The sequence below is a fragment of the Bombyx mandarina genome, chromosome 03, assembly GCF_030267445.1.
Source record: "Bombyx mandarina strain Sakado chromosome 03, ASM3026744v2".
Classification (NCBI taxonomy): Eukaryota; Metazoa; Arthropoda; class Insecta; order Lepidoptera; family Bombycidae; genus Bombyx; species Bombyx mandarina.
The window spans coordinates 12,478,910-12,502,732 of record NC_143210.1 but is presented as its reverse complement, the minus strand read 5'-3'; the positions used below and the strand labels follow the sequence as shown (position 1 = coordinate 12,502,732).

Sequence of the window (23,823 nt, the reverse complement as noted above, 5' to 3'; positions counted from 1 at the left end):
TTAATTTACTCGCAGAGCCCGTTATTGGATCGGGAGGATCCGAATTGACATGTTTCGGGTAACGTCGACTGTTTACCATTTGTTCCATTTATTTATTTTTTTGGTGAGGAGGAAATCGCCGGACTCCCACCCTCCACTGGGGATAGCGGGCGGGATATGTCGGAGTCGAACCGACTTAAACTTCCTGTCGCTCAACAACCAGAAGCCGGGTTAACGCGCCGGCCACCCGAGGCCAAACGAGGGACCAGGATTTGAAAGTGAGCACGGAAGGTCGTTCCATTAGGTAGAGAACATTCAGAACGTTGTCATTTATATTAAAAGTGTGTTTTGAATTACACGATTGAATGAATTGGTAGACATAATTGCTCAGCTGTTTTGAACATAAACGCTGTGTAATTGTACTCTTCTTCATTTCAATCGATCGCATTTATGGCGAAAAAGTTTGTATAGTTTGAAACAGTATCTGACATTTAATATAAACATTTATTTTCTTTTTTCTTTTTCGTCATCATCATCATCAACAGATCAAGGTCGTCCACTGCTAGACCTCCAGACCAGGCCTCTTCCAATTTCCATAACTGAGCCCGGTCTTTGGCTCTCTTCATCCATTTCTTGCTGACCACTCTGCACAAGCCATTTACTGGTGGTAGGACTTATTGTGAGTCCGCGCGGGTAGGTATAAGCAACCTACGTATTTCTGCCGTGAAGCAGTAATGCGTTTCGGTTTGAAGGGTGGGGCAGCCGTTGTAACTATACCTGAGACCTTAGATCTTATATCTCAAGCTGGGTGACGCATTTACGTTGTAGATGTCTATGGATTCCAGTAATCACTTAACACCAGGTAGGTTATGAACTCGCCTACCCATCTAAGCAAAAAAAAACAACAAGCTATCACTCTACCAGGTTTGGAGGACACTTCACACAGCGTTACCAGTACGGAGTCTCTACACAACAATGCGTCTGCTCCCACCATCATCGGTTCTATGGAATATATGTAGTATTGGTAAGAACGGAACGTATGAAAAGGGCGTGGAACGGAGCGTTAAGATGTGAGTGAGAGAAAACGGTAAGAAAGGGAGAAGAGAATGACAGACAGGATGACAGAAAAAAGGAAGATGGCGAAGACGGTTGAATGAGCAAGGCGTAATAGGTGTCAGTCGATTTTTAACTATTACTAGCTGACCCTGCAGACTTCGTAGTGCCTCAATAGATAAATAAAAGACCTAAACTTTTGTATAAAATAAACTTAAACAAACAAAAGGAATCCGTCCAACGGGGGCCACATCAAGGGAAAAACAAAATTGTTTGTTTTTATATAATTCCGAGCTTTTCATATTTATTCAAACCTTCTCCTTTTAAACCTTCTCTGGACTTCCACGAATAATTCAAGACCAAAATTAGCCAAACCGGTCCAGTCGTTCTCGAGTTTTAGCGAGACTAACGAACAGCAATTCATTTTTATATATATATATAGATATAACTATTATAATAAAGAAGATTTTAGAAAAGAAGAATAAAGGTGTGGTTAATGCCAGTGCGGGATCTCTACACAACAACCCATCTGCTCTCACAATCATCGATTCTATGGAATATATGTCTAGCCAACTGCCATTTCATATCGCTGACTCTCTGGGTTTTTCTTTTAATTACCGATTATCTCCTGTTTACCTGTTAAAAGGTTCACGAGTTCTCGGCCAATAAGGTGTTACTTTGCGGACGGTACCTAGATATGCTTCATTAGGAAAGACAATTGAAAACCAGCATTATAAGCCGAGCCCATTTTGTTTTACGACAGAAATAGGCAAGAAGTATTCATGAACGCTCAACAAAACTCACAATATTACCAGTGAAAAGGGTCTGCGAATTCACAACAACGCTCGGGCGTAATGAAAATGATCGAAACTGTTTATAGATAATTGAAGTACAGTTGTAACAGAGTATCAGGATATAGCATTGTTTACATTTCATTATCACTCAACGTTTCCGCTTACGCTCGTGATCTTCATTCTACGTACACAATAACCATGTCAATATGGATAATGAAAATAAATTGCACAAAAATAAAATAAAAAAATAACAAAGCCATGTTTTGCACAGATCTCGCTAAACGATAAGTAATGAATAATACATAATGCCCTCGTTAGCACCCCTTTGCTTATTCAAATGAAAAACAAATCTGGATTTATATAAGCGGCCAATGAAATTTGAAAACCATTACAAATTTGTGTTTCGAACTATTTTTGAAAAACAAAAAAAAACAAACAACAAGATGGCCGCTGCAATTAAAGTAACTCTATTGTTTTTGATTGTGTGTCTCATGGCGTTAGTTGGACAAGGTGAGGGCAAGCGCGATGAGCTTGAACCGAAGCCCCAGCTAAGAGCTGGACCTGTGCCGGAGGATCGTCATTTCGTCAAGAGGGAAGCCGATTACGAAGAATCCGATGAAAGATACCAGCCAGCCGCTTTCGATAGTGACAATGCCTTTGAAAGACCGCACAGGATCCGCATCCTTCCAGGCTACCTTCACTAAAATGAAACTTGCGTTCCACATATAACATGATAATTGTAATTAGCGTGATTTTTATTAACATCTCTAGTAAATCTGTGATGTCTCAAGCGAAATCAAGTTCTACAATTTGCCTGAACTCATCATCTCAGTCTGCGGTCTGCGGTTAAGATTATTCACCATAATTAAAAAAAAAATTTAAATCACGTTAATTCTTGTCTTGTTATTGATTCATTCACAAAACGGTAATATAATGCGAAATTAATTTTATTATTTTAGTATTTTATGTGTACAACAATAAAGCTTAATCAATGTCATTTTTTTTCGTTTTCTTTCTGTTTTTCAATCACTTTGATCTTTCACTTCTATTTTTGTTCCGATGTCATGGAAATCAGCTACGTCGCAACCTATTTACGCGCCTAACCTATTTATTTATTTCGTTTTTAAATTACTTTAATCGAACCTACTCGTAACAGAGGTCCGTGTAAAATCTGAATTCGCTTTAAAGAGGCTAAAGTTTATTTTAATTCTTTTTAGCCCATAAACAGTAAATCTTACAAGAAATTATTTTATGGCCGTTTTTAATAATCTATCTATCCGTTATTGCGGTTACGAAATAAATAAAATAGTATAAGTATATAATAAGTATAGTCAAATCTATCCTTTTGTCCTTTTTTTCTTATCAATAACTTATCGACGGAAAACTTTTCTAATCGAATCTATCAAACCTATCTATCTATAAGCTTACGCAGCTATCTATCTATTTACATTATAAATATTGTTTCTAAATACCACGATTACCACGATTTTCAGATAAGATTAGTCTCAGATATTTCGGCGCTGTCGCAAAAGCCATTTTCGCGGGAATTATCAGGAAAATCATTAGATATAAAAATCGTGCTAAGAACGCGATAAATAATAGTATGTACAACTTACACGCCTCCACTTAGAGCGTTTATTTTATTAGCTTAACGAAGGAATAAATGTCAACAGGAGTTAGGTGAGTGACCCATAGATACAGCCCACTGAATTTCTCGCCGGATCTTCTTAGTGGGTCGCGTTTACGATCTGGTGGTAGATTCTGGAAAGCACTGCTCTTCATAGGGCCAGCCCCACTTCGATAAAGCGGCACGACACGAGAACCCTCTCATCATGGCCGCCGGTAACTACATTCCCGATCCTGCGGAAAGAATGGAAAGCAGTCGACGTCGCCCAAAACACGTCATCTCGGATCCTCCCGATCCACTAACGGTGCTTTTAGGTATCTCAACCACCGGTCACCGTTCTCGTCGAACCCGTCGCTTGCGACGAAGGGCTCGACGAGTAAATTAACCCTCAGACATAGCCCACTGAGTTTCTCGCCGGATCTTCTCAGTGGGTCGCGTTTCCGATTCGGTGGTAGATTCTGCGAAGCACGGCTCTTGCTAGGGTTCGTGTTAGCAACGTCGTCAGGTTTGAGCCCCGTGAGCTCACCTACTAGTTAAGGTTACGCTGGAATAGCCTCTCAAGGCTTATCAGATTAGGTAGAAAAAAAAAAAAAGGGCCAGCCTGAGCAACAATCCCGGTTTGAGCCCCGTGAGCTCACCTACACGTCAAAGCGAAGCTGAAATAGTCTCTCAAGGCTATCAGTGTGCTTAGTGCGAGCTTTTTAACGTTCTCGATAGCGTAAAAGTTAGCTCATATTTGTATGGAATGGGATCGTTTGCGTACGTTTGCCGCTAGGGGCGCTGTTCCAACTGCATACAAAATTGGGTTAACTTTTACGCTATCGAGAACGTTAAGAAACTCGCACTAAGCACACAGCATAGGTAGAAAAAAAAACTAAGTTTACGTAGTAAAGTCGAAACGCAAACATTGGGCTAAATAAAAAAATAAAAAAAAACAAGATTCGTCATAATATTTATTTAAAAAATATCTCATTTAATTCAATAATCTTATCTCTAGACAAGTAACAAGTTAAATGATTATATTCATCTGTTTTATTTTAAGATAACATAAGAAATAAAACTTAAATTTATAAAAAAATATTTGAATAAAAATAACGCTTCGTCTTAAAATGAATTATAGTTAAAATATATAGTACTTAATGATCATATTTAAAATGTTTCTAGAATTATACGTGTATTTTAATAGTCGGAATACAACTCAGTTGAAAGAAACAATTGAAGATAGGAATTAGGATTTAAAAAAAAAAGAAGAACACGAAGAAGGCCGTAATAATTAATTCTATATTATTGGCGTTGTAAGAAAAAACTAGTATTTTTACTGATAGCGAAAGAACTGTACGCAAAAGAAGTGGATCGAAATTGACAACGTTATATTTATTGAAGCCGTCTTGGCTCAAAGGATAAGAGGCCTTGTGTATTCGAGCGATGTGATCGTGCCGAGGTTCGAATCTCGCGGGCGGGTAGGTACCAATTTTTTTTTATTGAATTACGCACTATTAAATATTCTTCTACAACGAAGTTAAACACAATATTAATTGTGTTTTAAAAATCAAACCACCTAAATCTTTATATTTGACTGTGTATAGTTTTTTTTATTTGCTGAAATGGTTGGACATCTACAACGAAAAAATGCCGCCACCCACCTTGAGATAAGAGTTCTAAGGTCACCGTTTTAACAGTACGACTGCTCCACCCTTAAACCTTTCCGCTTCACGGCAGAAATACCCAATTCGTCCAGGTACCTTGGTCCTGTTTATTTTGATAACGGGTGCGACATGTCTATGGGCGATGTCTCTGTTATTTATTTATTTATTTAATAAGTTGCACCAACAAAGTGATCATCAATACAAAACATTGACAAATTGACAAAAGTTCATGGCAGATGTCACCTCAATTATAGGTGCAATCGACAGTACATTAACATCAAAAATAAAATATACAGCTAAGATTTGAATACATTTCATTCATTGCTTAAGATTAATTTAATTGGGAGATGATCCGCGACAGATTTTTCCTGTAAGTAGTGAGACAATTAGAAAAAACATCTATTTCACTTAAAATAAGTTCAGCGCAATCGGACAACTCCGAAGGAACATTGACGGAGACCGCGCTACCGTGGGCATTATTGTAGTCCCAAAGGATTCTGTTTAATTATTTATTTTATCCTCTATTACTCGATGTGTCAAGAACGTGACTGCGCTCGCCTATCTATGTAGTAAATAAATACACAATTTAATACAAATCAACATCATTTGTTGATCAACGGCTTTGTATGACGCGGGTATCAGTCTGATGTCTACCTTCCTTATATTTTGTTTACGAACAATGAACATGCTAAAATTAGTATTCTTTTCCATTGCTTAAGTACATTATCATGGTTTCTACTCCGCAAACAATTTAGATATAGATACGTTTACGTGCGAAGGCCTTTGAATATCACATAGCAACAAAAAGAGAATCGAATTCGTGACTTAGATGTTTTTAATAACGCTTTTATTAGCTTCAGACGTATGTATGTTAGGTAACGGAATCTTTGAACATGATTTTAACCCCATTCAAAACGTCGGATTAACTCAAAATTTGGCATACTTATTAAGGACCGATGATAATTCAATATTAAAAAAAAATTTAAAAAATTGAAATTCAACTAAAAATGAAAAATAAATAATAGTTTAAAAAAAAACTAAAAAAATACGCCTTTTTATAGAAAATCCAACTAAAAAATAGAAAATAAATTTTAATAAATTTAAATTAATAATAGGGTAAGAAAAAATGATTTTATTGTATAAAAGCGTGTAAAAAAGCAAAAATTTATTGTTATAAAGTTCATCCTTTTTTTCCAAGATATATTTAGTCTGACTATCATTATTGATTGTATTGGGTCCGTACTTTTAATTACTCAAATAAGAGATTTTTAACTTTAACCTATTGTTATTACAAATAATCGTGAAATCTGGATAAAGAGATCGGTATTTATGATAAAGGTAAGCTTAAAATAGGTTTAGATTATTATAGAGATACTAGCGGATCCGAGAGAGATCCGTGTCCTGTCTTATATTTGAAAAGCAGAACCTTTTTTGAGAAAAAAATCTGAACCGTTTTTAAGGGGAAAAAAAACAAAGGTTTCCATTCTCCAACCATTTCTATTCAAACCGTTCTCGAACTAACTGGAATAGATTGAAAAATTTTCACCAAAATCGATCCACACTAATATACACGGGCAGAATAATTCTATTATATATTAAAATAATAGATTTCGATCATAATTCAACTGAGTATATTAGGAATATATTAGGCAACTGAAAACCGATATATAATTTATATTAGGAAAGAACATCAAAGATTAATATGCATCACACGTTGAAGATAAAGGTGATTATAAAAAAAAAATTGCAGATGCCGGTCTGAAGTTTTTTTTAGTCGCTCTGTTGTATACGAGGCGGTATATTTTAATTCAATTCAAACTTATTTAATTTATTTATGGCCCCAGAGGTATATAATAATTTATGTATCTCTAGCGTAACATACCCAAAGTGTACGACAAATTTCCATTTCATTCAGATTTTTCCTTTGAACTCTCTACATGCTCTGTCAATTTGACGTAAATACATAATAATATGTAGATGTCTTCAAATAAACACATAAAACACACACAGATACAACCGAATACGTTCTTAAAGCACCGTAGATTCAGCAAAATTACAAACTTACAAAATAAGTAATTTAAATTTTTTAGTATCATAAAAAAAGTTTAAAAGTTTACAAATAAACTTTATACCGCTTTGGGAGACGTATGAAAAAAAAAGCTGTGGTTTATAAATTCAAATTAAGATAGGCAGCTTTTTCCAGCTTACAGGCATCGGAAAGTTATTGACGCTTGGTTATAGAAACGACAGACTGCCGGTTAAGTAATCATTTCGGATCTGGTCTGGCCCTATTTATTTGAGCTTGAACGAGTCTGGGCCACTTACGTTCTGGGCCGTAATTCCCAAATTTATAGGTGGACGTTCTTATTTATTTATTCGTCTTATTCTTTCAGAATTAGTCGTACTTAGTTCAGTGTTATGAAAATTAGGAACTCTGAAGGAACTTAATAAAATACGCAATCCCTTCAACTTTAAGCTTTAGCATGATGTAAATTAAAATGTAAAATGTTTAACCTTAATCTTAAAATACTAAAACAACATTTGGCACATTCAGAATTCACTGGATTCTTTGAAGTTAGTGTAAAAGTTAGTCAATGTTAATAAAAATTATTTAAAATACATATAATTGTAGATACAGGATTTTCGTGACGATACGAAAATTTACTGCAATTTTTTTTTCTATTGCAAATTATATTTTATCATAGTCGATTATAATTAGAAAAGTTTCTTCGTTTCAATGTTATTTTAACGCATTTTTCAAAAATTAAGTTTTGAATAAAATAATAAATATTATTATTTATTTATATTATAACAGTAATATACTTTATACACATAGTAAATGTTAATCGGTTAAATATTACATACTAACACGGATATGGACAAAATTATAACGAATACCTAAATAAATGTTTGAATAAAATATTGTAATAAAACTAAATATACATATAACAATAACGTAAGTATCTTGCAACGCCGGAGATAATGTAAATATGTCTTAGCTCTAAATAAATTCATTACATATAAATATAACTCTAAATTTTATAAAATTTCCACATTCGTTTAACGCAGGCCTACCTTAATAGCTTTGGAGTGTATTTGGTCATTATTATCTCACTAAAACGACATGTTAATTGTTTTCCGCTAATGAAAAATTATTACAATTCTAACACGATTTCATTAGCTTAGTATGTTAGTACAGGTAAACCTTTTATAACACGGTAATTTATAACACGATAATTTATAACACGATTTCACTCTAACAAGACGAGATTTTGTTTTAAATTTATTTAGGAAATTACATTATGCACTATGAACAAACAACATTTATGTGAATTACCGAAAATTTACTGCTTCTTTTTTAAGTAAAATAGTTTAAAAAATATATAATATAGGCATTAGTTGAGATGTGTCATTCAGAAAATTACACTGCTTTTGTACTGGCTTCTAGTCTCATATAACACGGTTTCGCATAACGCGGGATTTTGTAGGAACGTAATATCTAATATAGTATCGTAATATCTAATATAGTATCCAATATAGTATCGTAATATCTAATATAGAATCTATTTTTTTATAGAAGGGTTACCTGCATGAATTTTTGAATTTCAGAATCTTTCACCGACTTCCAAGACGTCCGTCCGGTGGACTTCAAAACTTTCACAGGCTCTATCTAATATCCTGACCGAAATCAAAGGATTAAAAAAAAGAATTAACTGGAATCTTAGTTCGATTTCTTATTTAAGGGTGTTTTTTTTTTTTTTTTTGCTTTAACATTACTCAAGTCTTAGAGTCCGTGAAGGGAAATATATTGAAAAGATCAAAATGCGTATGAAAACATGTGTTAATTTTTTTTTGTACACGCATAGTTGCCTTTACAGAATTTGACGAAAAACTCTTGTCAATAAAACCGCAACTACACGAATTGATTAAAACTTAATTAAACAGTTATGGTACATTGATATGTCGAAAATGTTTCGATTGTTTTTCTAAACACCCTGTAGTGTGACAGTTTAATTTTTAACTTCTAAAAATGGGTCATTTTACATATTACATACGATATGACAATATCAACAAATACTTCGAAATATACAATAAACCTTTTAAAAATATATTTTATAAAAGATGACTTATTTCTAGAATAGCTAAGGCACAAGGCAATATTTAACATAAGTACTAAATTAAGTAAGATAACACAAATTCACTTATCCTTAGAAATAATTAGAAAATAAGGTGACAATGAATTAAGGTCAATGCGCGTTAAATTTAATTTAGAATTTTCTGAAAACAGTGCCATCTAACCTACAGGAGGCGAACGATTTGGAAATACCATAAACTGTTGGTGATAAATAAAAGTAAAAACAAAATGATGCTATTTTTAATTTTCTACAATACAATCCTGAAAGTTAGATTTTTCTCAAAGGAAGACATCTTGTAACTGAAATTTGATGGAATATCGTATTAGTCATTATCAAATATATTATTTTCTACTCTATATTTTTTTATATGTTTTGATTTCGTTCAATACTCCCTGCGGCAATAATAGCCTAAAGAGCGGCACTTTTGGCACAAATGCTGAGGGTGTATCTTCGATTGATCACTCACGTCCAGTCCATCTGGTTTCTCTAGAGGTCGCTGAAAAGTTATTGAAAACAAATTAAGGTTTTGTTACTTAAGCGTAGGATGTCACAAAAACTCAGATGTAGTTAGACCCCAAACACGTCATTACGGATCCTCCCGATCCATTAACGGTGCTTTTAAGTATCTCAAGCACCGGTCACCGTCTTCGTTGAGCCCGTCGCTTGCGACGAAGGGCTCGACGAGTAAATTAACCCATAGACACAGCCCACTGAGTTTCTCACCGGATCTCCTCAGTGGGTCGCGTTTCCGATCCGGTGGTAAATTCTGCGAAACACTACTCTTGCTAGGGCCAGTGCTAGCAACACTCCGGTTTGAGCCCCGTGAGCTAACCTACGCGTCAAGGAGAACCTGAAATAGCCTCTCAAGGCTATCGGTATAGGTAAAAAAAAAGGTCTGCAGAAAGCGACTGAAAACAGTCCGATGAGAACTGAGAGATAAGATATTTGTTGACCAATTGTATAATGAAAGCCGGAGATGATAATGTATATCATGGTGTATTGTAAGATCGCATGATTAATATTTGGGGTTAGATCACTAATTACTCACCGGAGTCAATAAAAATAAATAACTAAAACCATGTATAAACGTAAATGCCGCCACCAACTTTGAGACACGAGTTTTAAGTCGCAATTTTGACATTACAACGGCTCACAGCTTTTGAGCAAAATTCATTACTGATTGCTATGCGAATGCTACTACTGTAGTGTACTGGTACAGCTGTATTGCCGTTCAAATCGGAACGTATGGATGCTTTGCGGTAATAATCGACAGGATTGTGGTAACAACTCGTGCTGTATGCTTACAGTAGCAGTGTACAATCAGTAAATGCCGGTTAGTGATAGCAAAACTTTGGTATAGGTCTGGAAGAACGCTACCGTTCATTCTCCTTAGTCGTCTTTTATACCCATGGGAAGAGGTGATGCTACTCTGGGCCGACATCATACATCCACACCACCATCATATCATAACTCGTCATGGCCTAAAGGATAAGATGTCCGATGCATTCGTGTCGAGCGACGCAACGGTGTTCGAATCCCGCCGGCGGGTATAAATTTTTCTAATGAAATTCGTTCTTAACAAATGTTCACGATTGACTTCCGCAGTGGAGGAATAACATCGTGTTATAAAATCAAATCCGCAAAATTATAATTTGCTTAATTACTAGTCGTAGGACCTCTTGTGAGTCCGCACATTAGGTACCACCACCCTGCCTTTTCTACCGTGAAGCAGTAATGCATTTCGGTTTGAAGGGTGGGGCATACATTGTAACTATACTGATACCTTATAACACATATCTCAAGATGGGGGGCGGTATTTACGTTGTAATGTCTATGGGCTCCGGTAACGACTTAACACCAGATGGTCTGTGAGCTCGTCCATCCATTGATCATAGGTCATCAAACTCGCAGAACTATTTATCATGCAATTTTCTTCAGAACCAATATTTCGATTCACAACCAGCATCTATAATAATAAGAGAGATCCATAAAGCTTTACCTGTTTGTGAGGGAACACATTAATGCGACATTTGATGCATTCCTGTCCGTTGTTGGCCCAAGAGTTGCCGCTCATCCACTTGCGCTTACATTTCGGACACTTGTACTCCCCGAAGCATCGCTTCTTGCCTTGATACGGAGTCAGACCCTCGCCTTTTGGACGAGCCTGGAATAATTCGTGACTTTAAGCTTAGAACGATCAGCAAAGACATCCATTACAAAATAATCTAAAAATTAGCAAGGGATGTTATTGAAATGTTTTTTTTGGTGAAATAGTAATGTTATTCGTATTTAATTTTAACCCCATATAGTTAATCGTGGTACATATTAATTGTGCTTACATTGTTAGTTCACCGCTTACTTTCACCGAAATGTTGGAAAATATCTAATTTCCGGTTGGTTGCCTAATAATTTTTTTTTACAAGTGTATACTAGCTTATGGCGTACCTGATATCATCTGCCAGTCATTAGCATACTAATATTAAAATACCAAGGGTACGGCCGAATTATGTGATAACTGTTTCAATAGTACATACACATCTTGTAAATTAGAGGGCAGCACTGATCTCTTTTGCATAAGTTCTTTATGAGCAAATTTTTGCAATAACTTTAAGTTGATCGTATTAAGTCCATTCAAATTTGTACTTTAGTGTTTATAAAATTATAATAATAAAACAACATGTCCTAATTTAACAGAGACCAGCTTAGAGTATCCTTTAATGGTAATAGTCTACTTGTCTGGTTCATGAAGGGGAGTATTTTAGAACATATGTGTCCGCCCATCTCTAGCAACTGTTATTGCACTCTTTGCACGTCTGTAGTAGTATCCTTTTCTTTTTATATTCTATCTATTTCTTCTCCTATTCTCCACTTCCGTTTTTCCACCCTTATTTCCTCCCAAAATTAACTCCTGATAGGCCGCATTTGTTAACACAGATGGATATTAAATTACTACCTAATTCTGCCGAAAGGTCAGATAGCCGCATTGCACACATTATTTAGGCGCCTTCAGATAAAAAAAATCCCAATAAAAAAATTAGCAGCAGTTATATTACATTCAGTCGGTCCTGAGCAAAATGTAACGTCAATATCAGAAGTAATCTTCGAGTAATTCCTGGAAACAGATAAGAGGGACTCGCTCTTGTTACTTGTAAATGATGACCTCCATGACCCTGACCCAGTTTGACCTCACAACGTTTGATTTTAAACTCTAACGTACTATCGACAGTGGTTAGATTTAATTGGTATACGTGAATCTATAGCAAACAGATTGCTGTATGCAGTCTTTAAGCCGCTGGATAGTCGAACTACAAGCTGACTATGAAATCTATATTTCTAGTCTTGAGTGGATAAATTATTCAAATCAAATTCTTATCTTTAGAGTAGATTTCACTGTAACAATGTACTCTTGTGCTTTCTTGAGTCCATTCATCCTCTTCGCTTCCACCATTGCCACGATATTGTATTGCCACTATGTCCACAATTTTCCAGAACATTCTAGAGATATTCCAGTTGTTTCGAAATTCGTTTTAATAGTAAAAATATTGGCGACTATTTGTGATATTATAAATGCGAATTCGGCTCGGTCTATTTGTATTTATTTTCACGCTGAAAGAACTGGAATGATTTTGAGTAAAATCAGTATGAAAATAATTTGAGCCCTGAGAAATAGGCTACCTTCCACACCACGGCTGAACACTGCTCGAAGTTCCAGACAGAAAGCTAATTTAACACACATTTGAACGAAGTTTTGCCAAGTCTGGCCTTGCTACTACACCGAATTCCTTCCAACTCGTATTATCGACGTAAGCGATGGAAATAATTCCCCAAAAATATTCGTAAATTAATATTGCTCAGTCAGATAATAAGAATTAATTTTCTCGGCTAAAGGTGTGTCAATGAATAAGGTGATGAAAGCACCGCTCTAATCTTAATAGAAATAATTAGTGAGGCTATTTAAACAAATATTTAACTACAGTTCTTTGTAACGAAACACCCCGCGCAGATAAAAAATTACTGCGCCATTTGAAACAATCGTTGTTTGTTAAGTACTTCAAGCCTTCACAGGAAGTTGTCACATAAGTAATGTAATAAAAATGAAACCCGCAAAATTATAATTTGCGTAATTACTGGTGGTAGGACCTCTTGTGAGTCCGCGCGGATAGGTACCACCGCCCTGCCTATTTCTGCCGTGAAGCAGTAATGCGTTTCGGTTTGAAGGGTGGGGCAGCCGTTGTAACTACATTAGAACTTATACCTCAAGGTGGGTGGCGCATTTACGTTGTGGATGTCTATGGGCTCCAGTAACCACTTAACACCAGGTGAGCTGTGAGCTCGTCCATCCATCTAAGAAATAAAAAATAAATAAAAAAAGTTACAAAAGATTAAAAACAAGTTTGGCTTTTTTGCTACTATATCATTGATTTATTTTTGATCCGATTGTTACCAAATTTCACAGGATCATCCTTTTTTTTTTATGATTGAAAGTTTACTGGTGGCCCGAAGGCCTTTCCAGTTTCACCAGGACAGGTGGGCGAGCAAAGGCTCAGCCAAGAGGGGTGGGATTTGCTAAGAACTGCCCGAGCGCCTCCGAAGGAGACCTAACAACTCAAGAGCAATTGTTTCGCGAATGAATCTACTACCGGATCGGAATCGCGACCCGCTGAGAAGATCCGGCGAGAAACTCAGCGGGCTGATGCATGGGTTAGGTTGCACGTCGACCTCTTTGTCGAGTTCGACGAGTACGGTTACCGGGGTCCCTAAGCCTGCCCCTAGTATTAGAGCTGAAGGCATCTAATGCAAAGGTTATTGGATCTGATGGATCCGTAAGGACGTGTCTAGGGCGTCGACGGTGACTGGCTCCTGCATGATCAGGATTCGGAGAGTAGTCAGCGGCGGCAACGATAAGGCGATTATCATGACGCATAGCCTTATCGAAGTATCGTTCCGACGCTGACTTCATGTATTTCCGAATTGATTCGAGGCCCAGGTCGTCGTGTAGGTCAACGTTCCTCACGAACCACGGAGCGCCGACAGCTAACCTGCAAAAGCGGGATTGTAGGGATTGGAGGGTGTCTATGTGTGTGCGGTCTGCGTGAGCGAACACCACACTCGCGTAAGTCATGACGGGCCTTATGCAAGTTTTGTAAAGTGTCACCTTGTTCCGAAGGGACATTTTACTCCGCTTACAGATCATGGGGTAGAGTCTACCGAGAATAAACGCGGCACGGTCACGGACTGATTTTATATGCGGGCGGAATGTCATCGATGCATCCAGGGTAACGCCCAGGTACTTGACCTTCCTGGCCCAGGGTATGGGTTGTCTAAAGAGAGTAATCGGGGGTGTGAGATTCCTCCTCCTAATCCGGGAGGAAATCCGTGTGGAGCTTCCCCTCTGAAATAGCACCGCAGTACTTTTCGCTGGGTTGATGTCTATGCGCCATTTTCGGAACCACTGTCCTAGGGCTAGGGCTGCGCTCTGAAGCTTCTTCGCGATTAGGGACTTATTTCTACTAGAATAGTAAACAGTCGTGTCGTCGGCGAATAAAGCTAAATGGGTCGGCGGCGACCGGGGAATATCGTTGACGAATAAGCTAAATAGGAGGGGTGAGAGGACAGAGCCTTGCGGGACTCCAGCTGTGAGAGGTCGTGGGGAGGAGCGGGTTCCCTCGACTCGATATCGAAAAGAGCGGTTCGACAAGAAGTCCCGTATGATGAGCACGAGACTATCCGGCACGCCCATGTTGAATAGTTTGAAAATCAAACCATTGTGCCAGACTTTGTCGAACGCTTTTGCGACGTCGAAGAAGAGAGCTCCCGTGTATAACGGTTTTGGTCGATTAAGCCCCACAAGAATGTGCTCCGTGAGGCGGTGCACCTGTTGAACGCATGAATGATTTGTACGGAATCCGAATTGTTCATCGATGAGAATGCCCTTGGATGAGACGAAATCTCTGAGGCGCTTGTAGAGCAGACGCTCATACAGTTTGCCTAGAGACATGAGGAGGCTAATCGGGCGGTAGCTCGTCGGATGATTTTTTGGTTTACCGGGTTTATGTATGCCGATAACGTCCGCTTCTTTCCACACCGCGGGAAAGATACAGTTCGCCATAGCGGCATTGAAAATAGATGCCAACATCACGATGAGTTGGACGGGTAGAAGTTTAATAACGCGGTTAGATATACCGTCGGAACCGGGAGCCTTGCGAGGACGTAGGTCTTTGATCAAGTCTTTAACTTCCATCGGGGTGACGGGTGGTAACGCATCCGAGGGTGGCAAGGAGGCTCTGCGTTCTACCTCACTGTCTACTAATTCTACATGAACAGGGTCCACGGATTGAGTGCTGGGCGTGCACTGGGTTTGCAATGTATCGGCCAGCAGCTCTGCTTTTTCGTCATCATCAAAGGCCGCGAGTCGGCCTGAGGGGCCTACGAGGGGGGGCATAGTTACTACCGTATCCGATTTGAGAGAACGAGCTAAGCGGTAGTAAGACCTTTGGGAGGGCGCGAGTCCTTCTAAGAAATCAGACCATCTGGCATCTCGGACTTCGGCGATGCGAGACTTTACGTCGCGTTGTAGGGCACGCATTCGAATACGATTTTCCGCGGTAGGATACCTGTCGTAGGCGCGTATCGAGGCGTTCTTAGCTCTAAGGAGTTCCCTAATATCGTCGGACAATTTGAAGCGGTGAAGGAAGTCCTCCGCTACAACTTGTTTCGATGACCTATCTAATGTCGAGGTGATGTGTGATGTTAAGATGTCTATGGCTTCAGCGGTATCCTGAGGAGACGGGGTAGAGTCCGGGTTAAACGGGAGCGATGGTGGATCAGATTCAGCCAGGCTGATGCCCAGCGTGTGCCAATCCACCACAGTCCTCGTGACGGGAACGGAATCGGGAGCGCGACCGAGCTTCATGACGACGGGACGGTGGTCTGAATCTAACTCTGAAACTACTTCGATCGAGTGTAAGCGCAGAGTTACGTTTTTTAATAACGCTATGTCGAGTATATCCGGGCGATGCGCGATATTTAGCGGGTAGTGAGTCGGGGTTAACGGAGCGACGATATCGAAGGCGAGATCATCGACTAACGCGTCAAGCCGCCTGCCATTCGGGGTTGTGGTGTGTGAGTTCCACCTGATGTGTTTACAATTTAGGTCGCCCGCCAGAATGACAGAGCTCCCCATACCGAGCAGCGCCTCAATATCACTGCTTAGAACGATCTTATCCGGTGGAAGATAAACGGACGCGATAACGATCGGCGCGTGTCCCGTCAGTGAGATTCGGCACACTGATGCTTCGATATTAGCGAGCGAGGGAGGATCGAGCGGGACGCAATGCAGGGCTCTTCTATAGTAAATAACGGTACCACCACCACGGGCAGAGAGCCTGTCGTTCCTGACCATGTTATAGTTCGCGATTTTAGGGTCACGGCGCGCGGGCTTAAGTAGGGTCTCCTGCACTAAGAAAATGTCAATTTGATGGTCACGCAAAAAATCACAAACCTGATCACGTTGATTTGCGAGACCGTAAGCGTTAAAAAATCCTATTGTTACGGATAAGGGTTTTATTCTACTAATGTACGCCATTGATTACCGGCGGAGTGAGGGGAGGACGTACGTATTTAACGACGCGTATACGTCAGCGTATTCTTGCACAACGGCGATGAAATGTTGTGCAGTGGAGGCGGCGCGAATGGCGTCACCCAAAGCGTTAACACGCTCAAAGTTGATCGACTGAAAAAAGTCAATCGCTAGAGCGAGATTTTCGGACGCGGTCGGAGGGCAGGTCGCGGGGGAGGGACGTATCGCGGGGGTGGGACGAGTCGCGGGGGAGAGAGTTGTAGCCGTGTTCGTGTACGGCAACGGTTTAGCCCAAGCCGAGACGCTGGACACCGACACCGGCACGAAAGCAGGCTTAGCCTTCGGCACAGAGGGTACCGTGGCTTTGATGTCTGGGCCGGAAGCTCGGAGGCGGTTTTGACGGGCGACGCGGCGATTTATTTTTGGAGCTCGGGGGCATCCACGGTAGTTCGCGGGGTGACCTTGTGTTCGGCACAGGACACAGCTAGGCGGTTCCGTCGCGGTTTTTTGGTCGCGAGCGCAGAGGGCCGTGGCGTGATCGCCCAAACACTTAACACATCGGGGGCGCGCGTGACAGTTACGGGAAGAGTGCCCGTACAGTTGGCAGTTATGGCACTGACTAGGAGTGCCTTTTTTATGGGGGACTTCGACGGCAATACCGGAGAGCCTACAGACGGTCCGAATGTTAAAAATAGGATCATCCTCTAGACCAAGATGACGGTTTTTTATTTAAATTGCCACAAAATTGATCCAGCCGCTTCGGAGTTTATAGAGAAAACACATCTACTTTTACATATTTAGAGAATTTTTCCTTTCGTTTTTACTGTTTATTTTTTTACGTCTTTTATTGAATTTATGGGAAAAAGATCTCGGAGTCTATCTAGTGTTAGCTCTTTACCGGAATCCGGAGACTTTTTGGGTCGATTATTAATCTGAAGGCCAAATCGCATACAAGATAAAAATAATTAACAAAGGTTATATTTATATTGAGAGCTTTAGATTTTTACATTTTAATTAACAGGACTAGTAATAACTTTCTGTTATTACAGAATGTACTCATTAGCTATAAATTCTTGAATCATATTAAGCTGTTTAAAAATGTATGTGCTGTTTTGTTTGTATTTATACTAGGCGAATAGTTTTACGAGATAATATCGACATTTGTAACTATACAGAAGAGCCATTTAAAGCTTAAAGCTTAAAATTTGGAAGAAATATCATAACAAAAAAAACTTCTTCATCTATTTGAATGGAGTAAACTTAATTGCGGTTCAATCAAAAAACATCGAATTATTGATGCTAATACCAAATAAATCACACCTTTAATTACAAAGTTAGCAATAGCCTTTCACTCCTAGATATGATACATATATGTAGAATTAGGGATCGCAGCGCATAAAATAAAACTCCCACTGTTCCAAAATATTCTGTTAAAATAATAATTAAAAATTAATTAACAATCTTATTACGCCTTGATCATTTTTTTAACCGTCTTCGCCATCTTTCTTTTTTGTGTCATCCTGTCTGTCATTCTCTTCTCCTTTACTTACCGTTTTCTCTCACTCACATCTTAACGCTTCGTTCCACACTCTTTTCATACGTTCCGTTCTTACCAATCCTCTTATCCGAAGCAATATTTGGTTGGGCCAAAGACCGCCTCGTTGTACAGGGAAGGGTGCATGGTACAAGACCACGCGAGAGGTCACAAATGCGGTGGACCGACCAAATTAAAACTGCAGTAGGAGGTTCCCTAAATGAGTGCAGTGGAATGACCTCGAGCAGGGAGGGATGACTGAACATCGTGAGACGCATCAACTCTGCCCTGCAACACTGCATGACGATCACGACCACTCTGTCAAGGGCGACACGATTGAGAAGAATCCGAACCGAAGGGTTCGAACCAAGCACACAGGACTCGATCGAGATCTTAGTTTACCATCCTTGTCTACCTGTGGTAGCATTGCCATTTTTTTTTCTTAAAACATTTCAGAATACATGTGAACCAAGAAATCGAAAAATGTTAATAGTTAGGTGTCGCAACCGATATGTTTTTAAAGGCCACTGTTTTGGGGTTTTGGCTTTGTTATTGGAGCTACAAATGTATAATACATTTGAGTCAAAAAGTCTCTGCCATTTACTAAGCCAGTCACTTAACCAAAGTTGGAATATTTTTCACAGATCTTTACTTGGGAAACAATAATCATTTGCAGCTGAGGTAGAGGTTAATAAGTTGTTTTTTCCCTACCTATGCTGATAACCTTGAAAGGCTATATCAGCTTCTCCTTGATATGTAAGTGGGCTCACGGGGCTCAAACCGGGTATATTGCTAACACGGGCCCTAGCAAGAGCAGTGTTTCGCAGAATCTACCACCGGATCGGAAACGCGACCCACTGAGAAGATCCGGCGAGAAACTCAGTGGGCTTAAGTTGTATGAAAGGTGTGACGTTATCGTGAAAAATAGCGCGATCTCTATCTGGCGTGAAACAAAAACGTTTACAATTGTTTTGTTACTGAACATACTTGAATTTTGTTTTCGCAGATCAAGCTATATACAAAATTTAGCCAATACTTTTTGGTTTATACCTGCGGACAATCTCCAATGTAATGCCCTTTTTTGAAGCACAAATGACACATGTAAGCTGGTGGTGGGGGCCGCGGTGGCCGACGTAAAGACAACGCCGTCAGCTGTTCCACGAGAGAACTGGTGTCGTCCGATGGTGGTGGGGCGGACCGTGGTGCTGCAGTCGGTAATGGACCCCATGCTGAGCCTGGCATCCACTGAAACAAATAGACATTTGAAGGTTTAGTAATTAAAACTTTATGACTTTCACAAAATAACTGTTTTCTATGCTTCTATACTAATATTATAAAGAGGAAAGATTTGTTTGTTTGTATTGAATAGGCTCCGAAACTACTAAACCGATTTGAAAAATTTTTTCACTGTTTGGAAGCTACACTATTCCCGAGTGACATAGGTTATAATCTTTTTTTTTTAAATTGGGGATCCTTATTAAAACTCCAATAATGTAACAACTCCAATAATGTAAAAAGGTATAAAAAATTACATAAAATATTCTTTACATCGCGCGCCCTGTGAAAATATTAATGATAGAATAAAATAATGTATTACGACTTTGTAGAACACATTATTATTTACAAAAAGTGTCGCGACACCATATGTCTAACTATTATAGTTATGCCGCAATAAGTGTTATTTTATTTTAAAAAATAAAACGTCAAATATCGTTGAAATTTTTGTTAAAGACCCGAGCGGAGCCGGAGCTTGTATCGAATAAAATGCGAGATAAACAATGATAAATATATTTGTATGGAAAAAATAATTGATTTAATGCTACGTATTTTAGATTCAGCTTAACGGTTCAATCAGTCAGAATTCAGGACCAAGTTAGGAAAATACGTTTTCAGTTTATCTAAAATAGCTGTGTGTCCAAGAGTGCTCCTACATAGATTGGCCCGGTCATCGTTCTCGTCGAACCCATCGCTTGCGACGAAGGGCTCGACGAGTAAATTTACCCACAGACACAGCTCACTGAGTTTCTCGCAGGATCTTCTCAGTGGGTCACGTTTCCGACCCGGCGGTAGATTCTGCGAAGCACGGCTCTTGCTAGGATTCGTGTTAGCAACGTCGTCAGGTTTGAGCCCCGTGAGCTCACCTACTAGTTAAGGTTACGCAGAAATAGCCTCTCAAGGCTTAGGCAAGGCAAGCTTAGGTAATAAAAAGAAAAAAACTAGATTGGAGCTCTGTGGTGTTGTCAGTACGTATAATCAGTATGTAATGTCAGCATTAGTCTCACTTGTAATACTTGCATGGTGAGAGTTCGCACAAGCAAGCGTAATCATCAAATTTCTACAGCGATCCTTTTTTTTAACGCTGGAGAACCCATTTACGAATACCCGGGTCGGACTTCGGCGCCTCTTAAGAGGAAGAAGGAGACGAGGAAGGTCAAGGACCTCCATCGCAATCCTAAAATTCAAATTTAAACGTTATTTAATTGACCGCCAAAATATTCAAAACTGTGGCCCGACGTTATCAATCCGGCATTACCCAACGCGCCCTACAACCAGAGGAAACATCTAAAAAAAGATCACAAACTATTTACAGGGGCTCGTATTTATTACACTTCTGGCACGCATCAGTTTAATTGATACAAATTCGGCATCGTTACGTGGACATAAAACAAATAATGAAATAGCAGTAAATAGCTTCGCGACCGTTCCCATTGGTCGGGGGAGGTGCGAACGCGCATCTGCTTAAAGAATTATAACGATCCAGCCAGATATTAGAAGTTTGACGTGCGTTGCGCCATAGGTACATCCGACCATTCATACATTATATCTGTTTTGAATACAATCAATAAGAAGAAGTTCTTCTGTAATAATGCTGCGAGAGTATCCACTATGATACGTACTGTGTAAGTATTGATTTTTTTTTATTTCGATTAGAAAACCTCTACAACTTTTTTTTATTTAAGTAGATAATGACCGAGCTCAGCTCTGTTTTTTTTTTTTGGAAAAATTGTGTTTTTTAGATATTATATTTAAATACGAATTACATATTGTAAAATGATGAAATTTGAATACTACTTTTCGATCTTACCGACAGTATAATAAAAAAATATGAACTGGTTATTTAAAGAAAAAATTTAAATTATCGATAAAGTTGATTAGTGAAAACACGAATAAAACAACATTTTCGTAAAAAGGTATAAAAAGTTTTTGGTTCACATATTCATATTTTGGTTCATATATATAGGTATAATGTTGTACAATAACTCGTATTCAGCATAATATTGTTATTACTTTCTTTTGTATTTTCTCTACGATCGTTTTTAAGGATTCCTTTTATGTGGAGTGATAATGTACTAAATTTCATTGACCTATTTTAATCAGAAGACAGAGAAACATATCCGTAGTTACTTACTACAGGTCTAGTTTTGCTACTTTATAAATCCTCCGTGGTATGAGTAAAATGAATAAAATCTATTAAATATATAAAAATGAATTTCTGTTCGTTAGTCTCGCTAAAACTCGAGAACGGCTGGACCGATTTGGCTAATTTTGGATTTGAATTATTCGTGGAAGTCCAGAGAAGGTTTAAAAGGTAGATAAATATGAAAATGCTAGTAAGAAATAAAAATAAAAAAAGCCTTTAATCTCGTACAAGTGACATAAAAACAAAAATTAATGCAATGTGTCTATGTTATTAATTATCTAATAAATAATATGTTTGTTGAATAATATTATGTATTATTTCCCATTTGCAAGAACCCTTCCTTTGGTAAAGGCCTCCTCCAAGGGTAGCCAATCTTCTCTGGATTGCGCAATTTTAACCCAATTTGTAGTAGCTACTTTCTTTATATCGTCTTCCCATCTAGTATATGATCTTCCCCTCTTTATTTTTCGTAATGAGCCCATCCATATTCTTACGAGACCTTAGAACTTATAGCTTACCTTTTTTGTCCATCTCTGGACCTGAAAGCGTGCAAAATGCCCAGCCCATTTCCATTTTAAAGTTAAGGCTTGAACTAGTACATCAGTTGTTTTGCTAATTTTTCTGATTTTTGATTAACGGATTTTTTTTATTGCTTCGTTGGCTGGGCGAGCTCACAGCCCACCTGCTTACTGGAGCCCTTAGACATCTACGACGTAAATGCGCCACCCACCTTGAGATATAAGTTCTAAGGTCTCAAGTATAGTTACAACAGCTGCCTCACCCTTCAAACCGAAACGCGTTACTGCTTCTCGGCAAAAATAGGCAGGGTGGTGGTACCTACCCGTGCGGAGTCACAAGACGTCCTACCACCAGTAATTGCGCAAATTATACTTTTGCGGGTTTGATTTTTATTACACGATTTTCTGTATTTTAGCATACTACGCTCCATTCTTCTTTGGCATGTGAATATTTTGTTTTTTTATATTGTTACTGAACTTCCATGTTTGGTGGTACGAGTATCTTCAGATAATTTTCTAATACAACTTATTGCTGGCTTTCAGTAACTCCTATTACTGTGGCTGTCGACAAAATCAAATTACAATACGTGTAGCATCTTTCTAAGTATTGTTGTGCCGACCCTACTCAGAACGATTAATATGAACGGCTCAAAAAAACTGTTTCATAAAGCTTTTGAACGAAATTATATCCCATGTTCTTTATCTATTTACAGAACTTATAGTTCGAGGATCTACTGTAAACGATCTTTGTTTAATAGGTATTTCTGAAGGTGATCTGGTCAGAAATAACCAATTACATCTGCACTAGTCTATACTAGTAGTATTATAAAGAGGAAAGATTTGTTTCTTTGTTTGTATTGAATAGGCTCCGAAACTACTGAACCGATTTGAAAATTTCTTTCACTGTTTGGAAGCTATACTATATCCGAGTGACATAGGTCATACATTATCTTTTTTTTTTTAAATTAGGAATCCTTACTAAAACTCCAATAATGTAACCCAAGGTGTAAAAAAATTACTACGACTTTGATATTTTACATTTTAAGACATTATTATTTACAAAATGTGTTGTGACAGCATATGTCTAACTATTATAGTTATGCCGCAATAAGTGTTCTTTTATTTAAAAAAAACAACGTCATATATCTTTGAAATTTTTGTTAAAGACCTGAGCGGAGCCGGAGCGGGGCGCTTGTATTTCATATTTAAAAAGACCAGAGATTGTACTAGACTATATGAATGAATTAAAAGCATAAATGTAAAAACAACGAGGAATTCTATGAACACTGTAACATGATTTTGCATTGACGTCTTCTTAACACGCGTCCTTGGAATTCCTTGACTATTAACCATATTTATTTTATTTGGATAACTAACAGTACAACAGTAATATATGAAAGCGGATAGCCATTATTGAACACAAGATATTTGACAGATGCCTTTTTTTATTTATTGCTTAAATGGATGGACGAGCTCACAGCCCGCCTGGTGTTAAGTGGTTACTGGAGCCCATAGACACCTACAAGATAAATGCGC

At 38.4% G+C, this 23,823-nt stretch overlaps 1 protein-coding gene across 1 annotated transcript in view; it reads right to left on the bottom strand.

Moving 5' to 3' along the window:
- Positions 1-4,393: 4,393 nt before the first annotated feature.
- The window catches only part of LOC114242377 (zinc finger CCHC domain-containing protein 24), a 29,242-nt gene continuing 9,812 nt past the window's right edge, over positions 4,394-23,823 (bottom strand). Inside the window, exons 2-4 of the mRNA XM_028173506.2 lie at positions 19,399-19,593; positions 11,235-11,399; positions 4,394-9,731 (exon numbers count right to left, since the gene is read on the bottom strand). Of these exons, the coding sequence (XP_028029307.1) occupies positions 9,618-9,731; positions 11,235-11,399; positions 19,399-19,593 (474 nt within the window). The 3' untranslated portion in view covers positions 4,394-9,617. The remainder of the gene's footprint in view (positions 9,732-11,234; positions 11,400-19,398; positions 19,594-23,823) is intronic.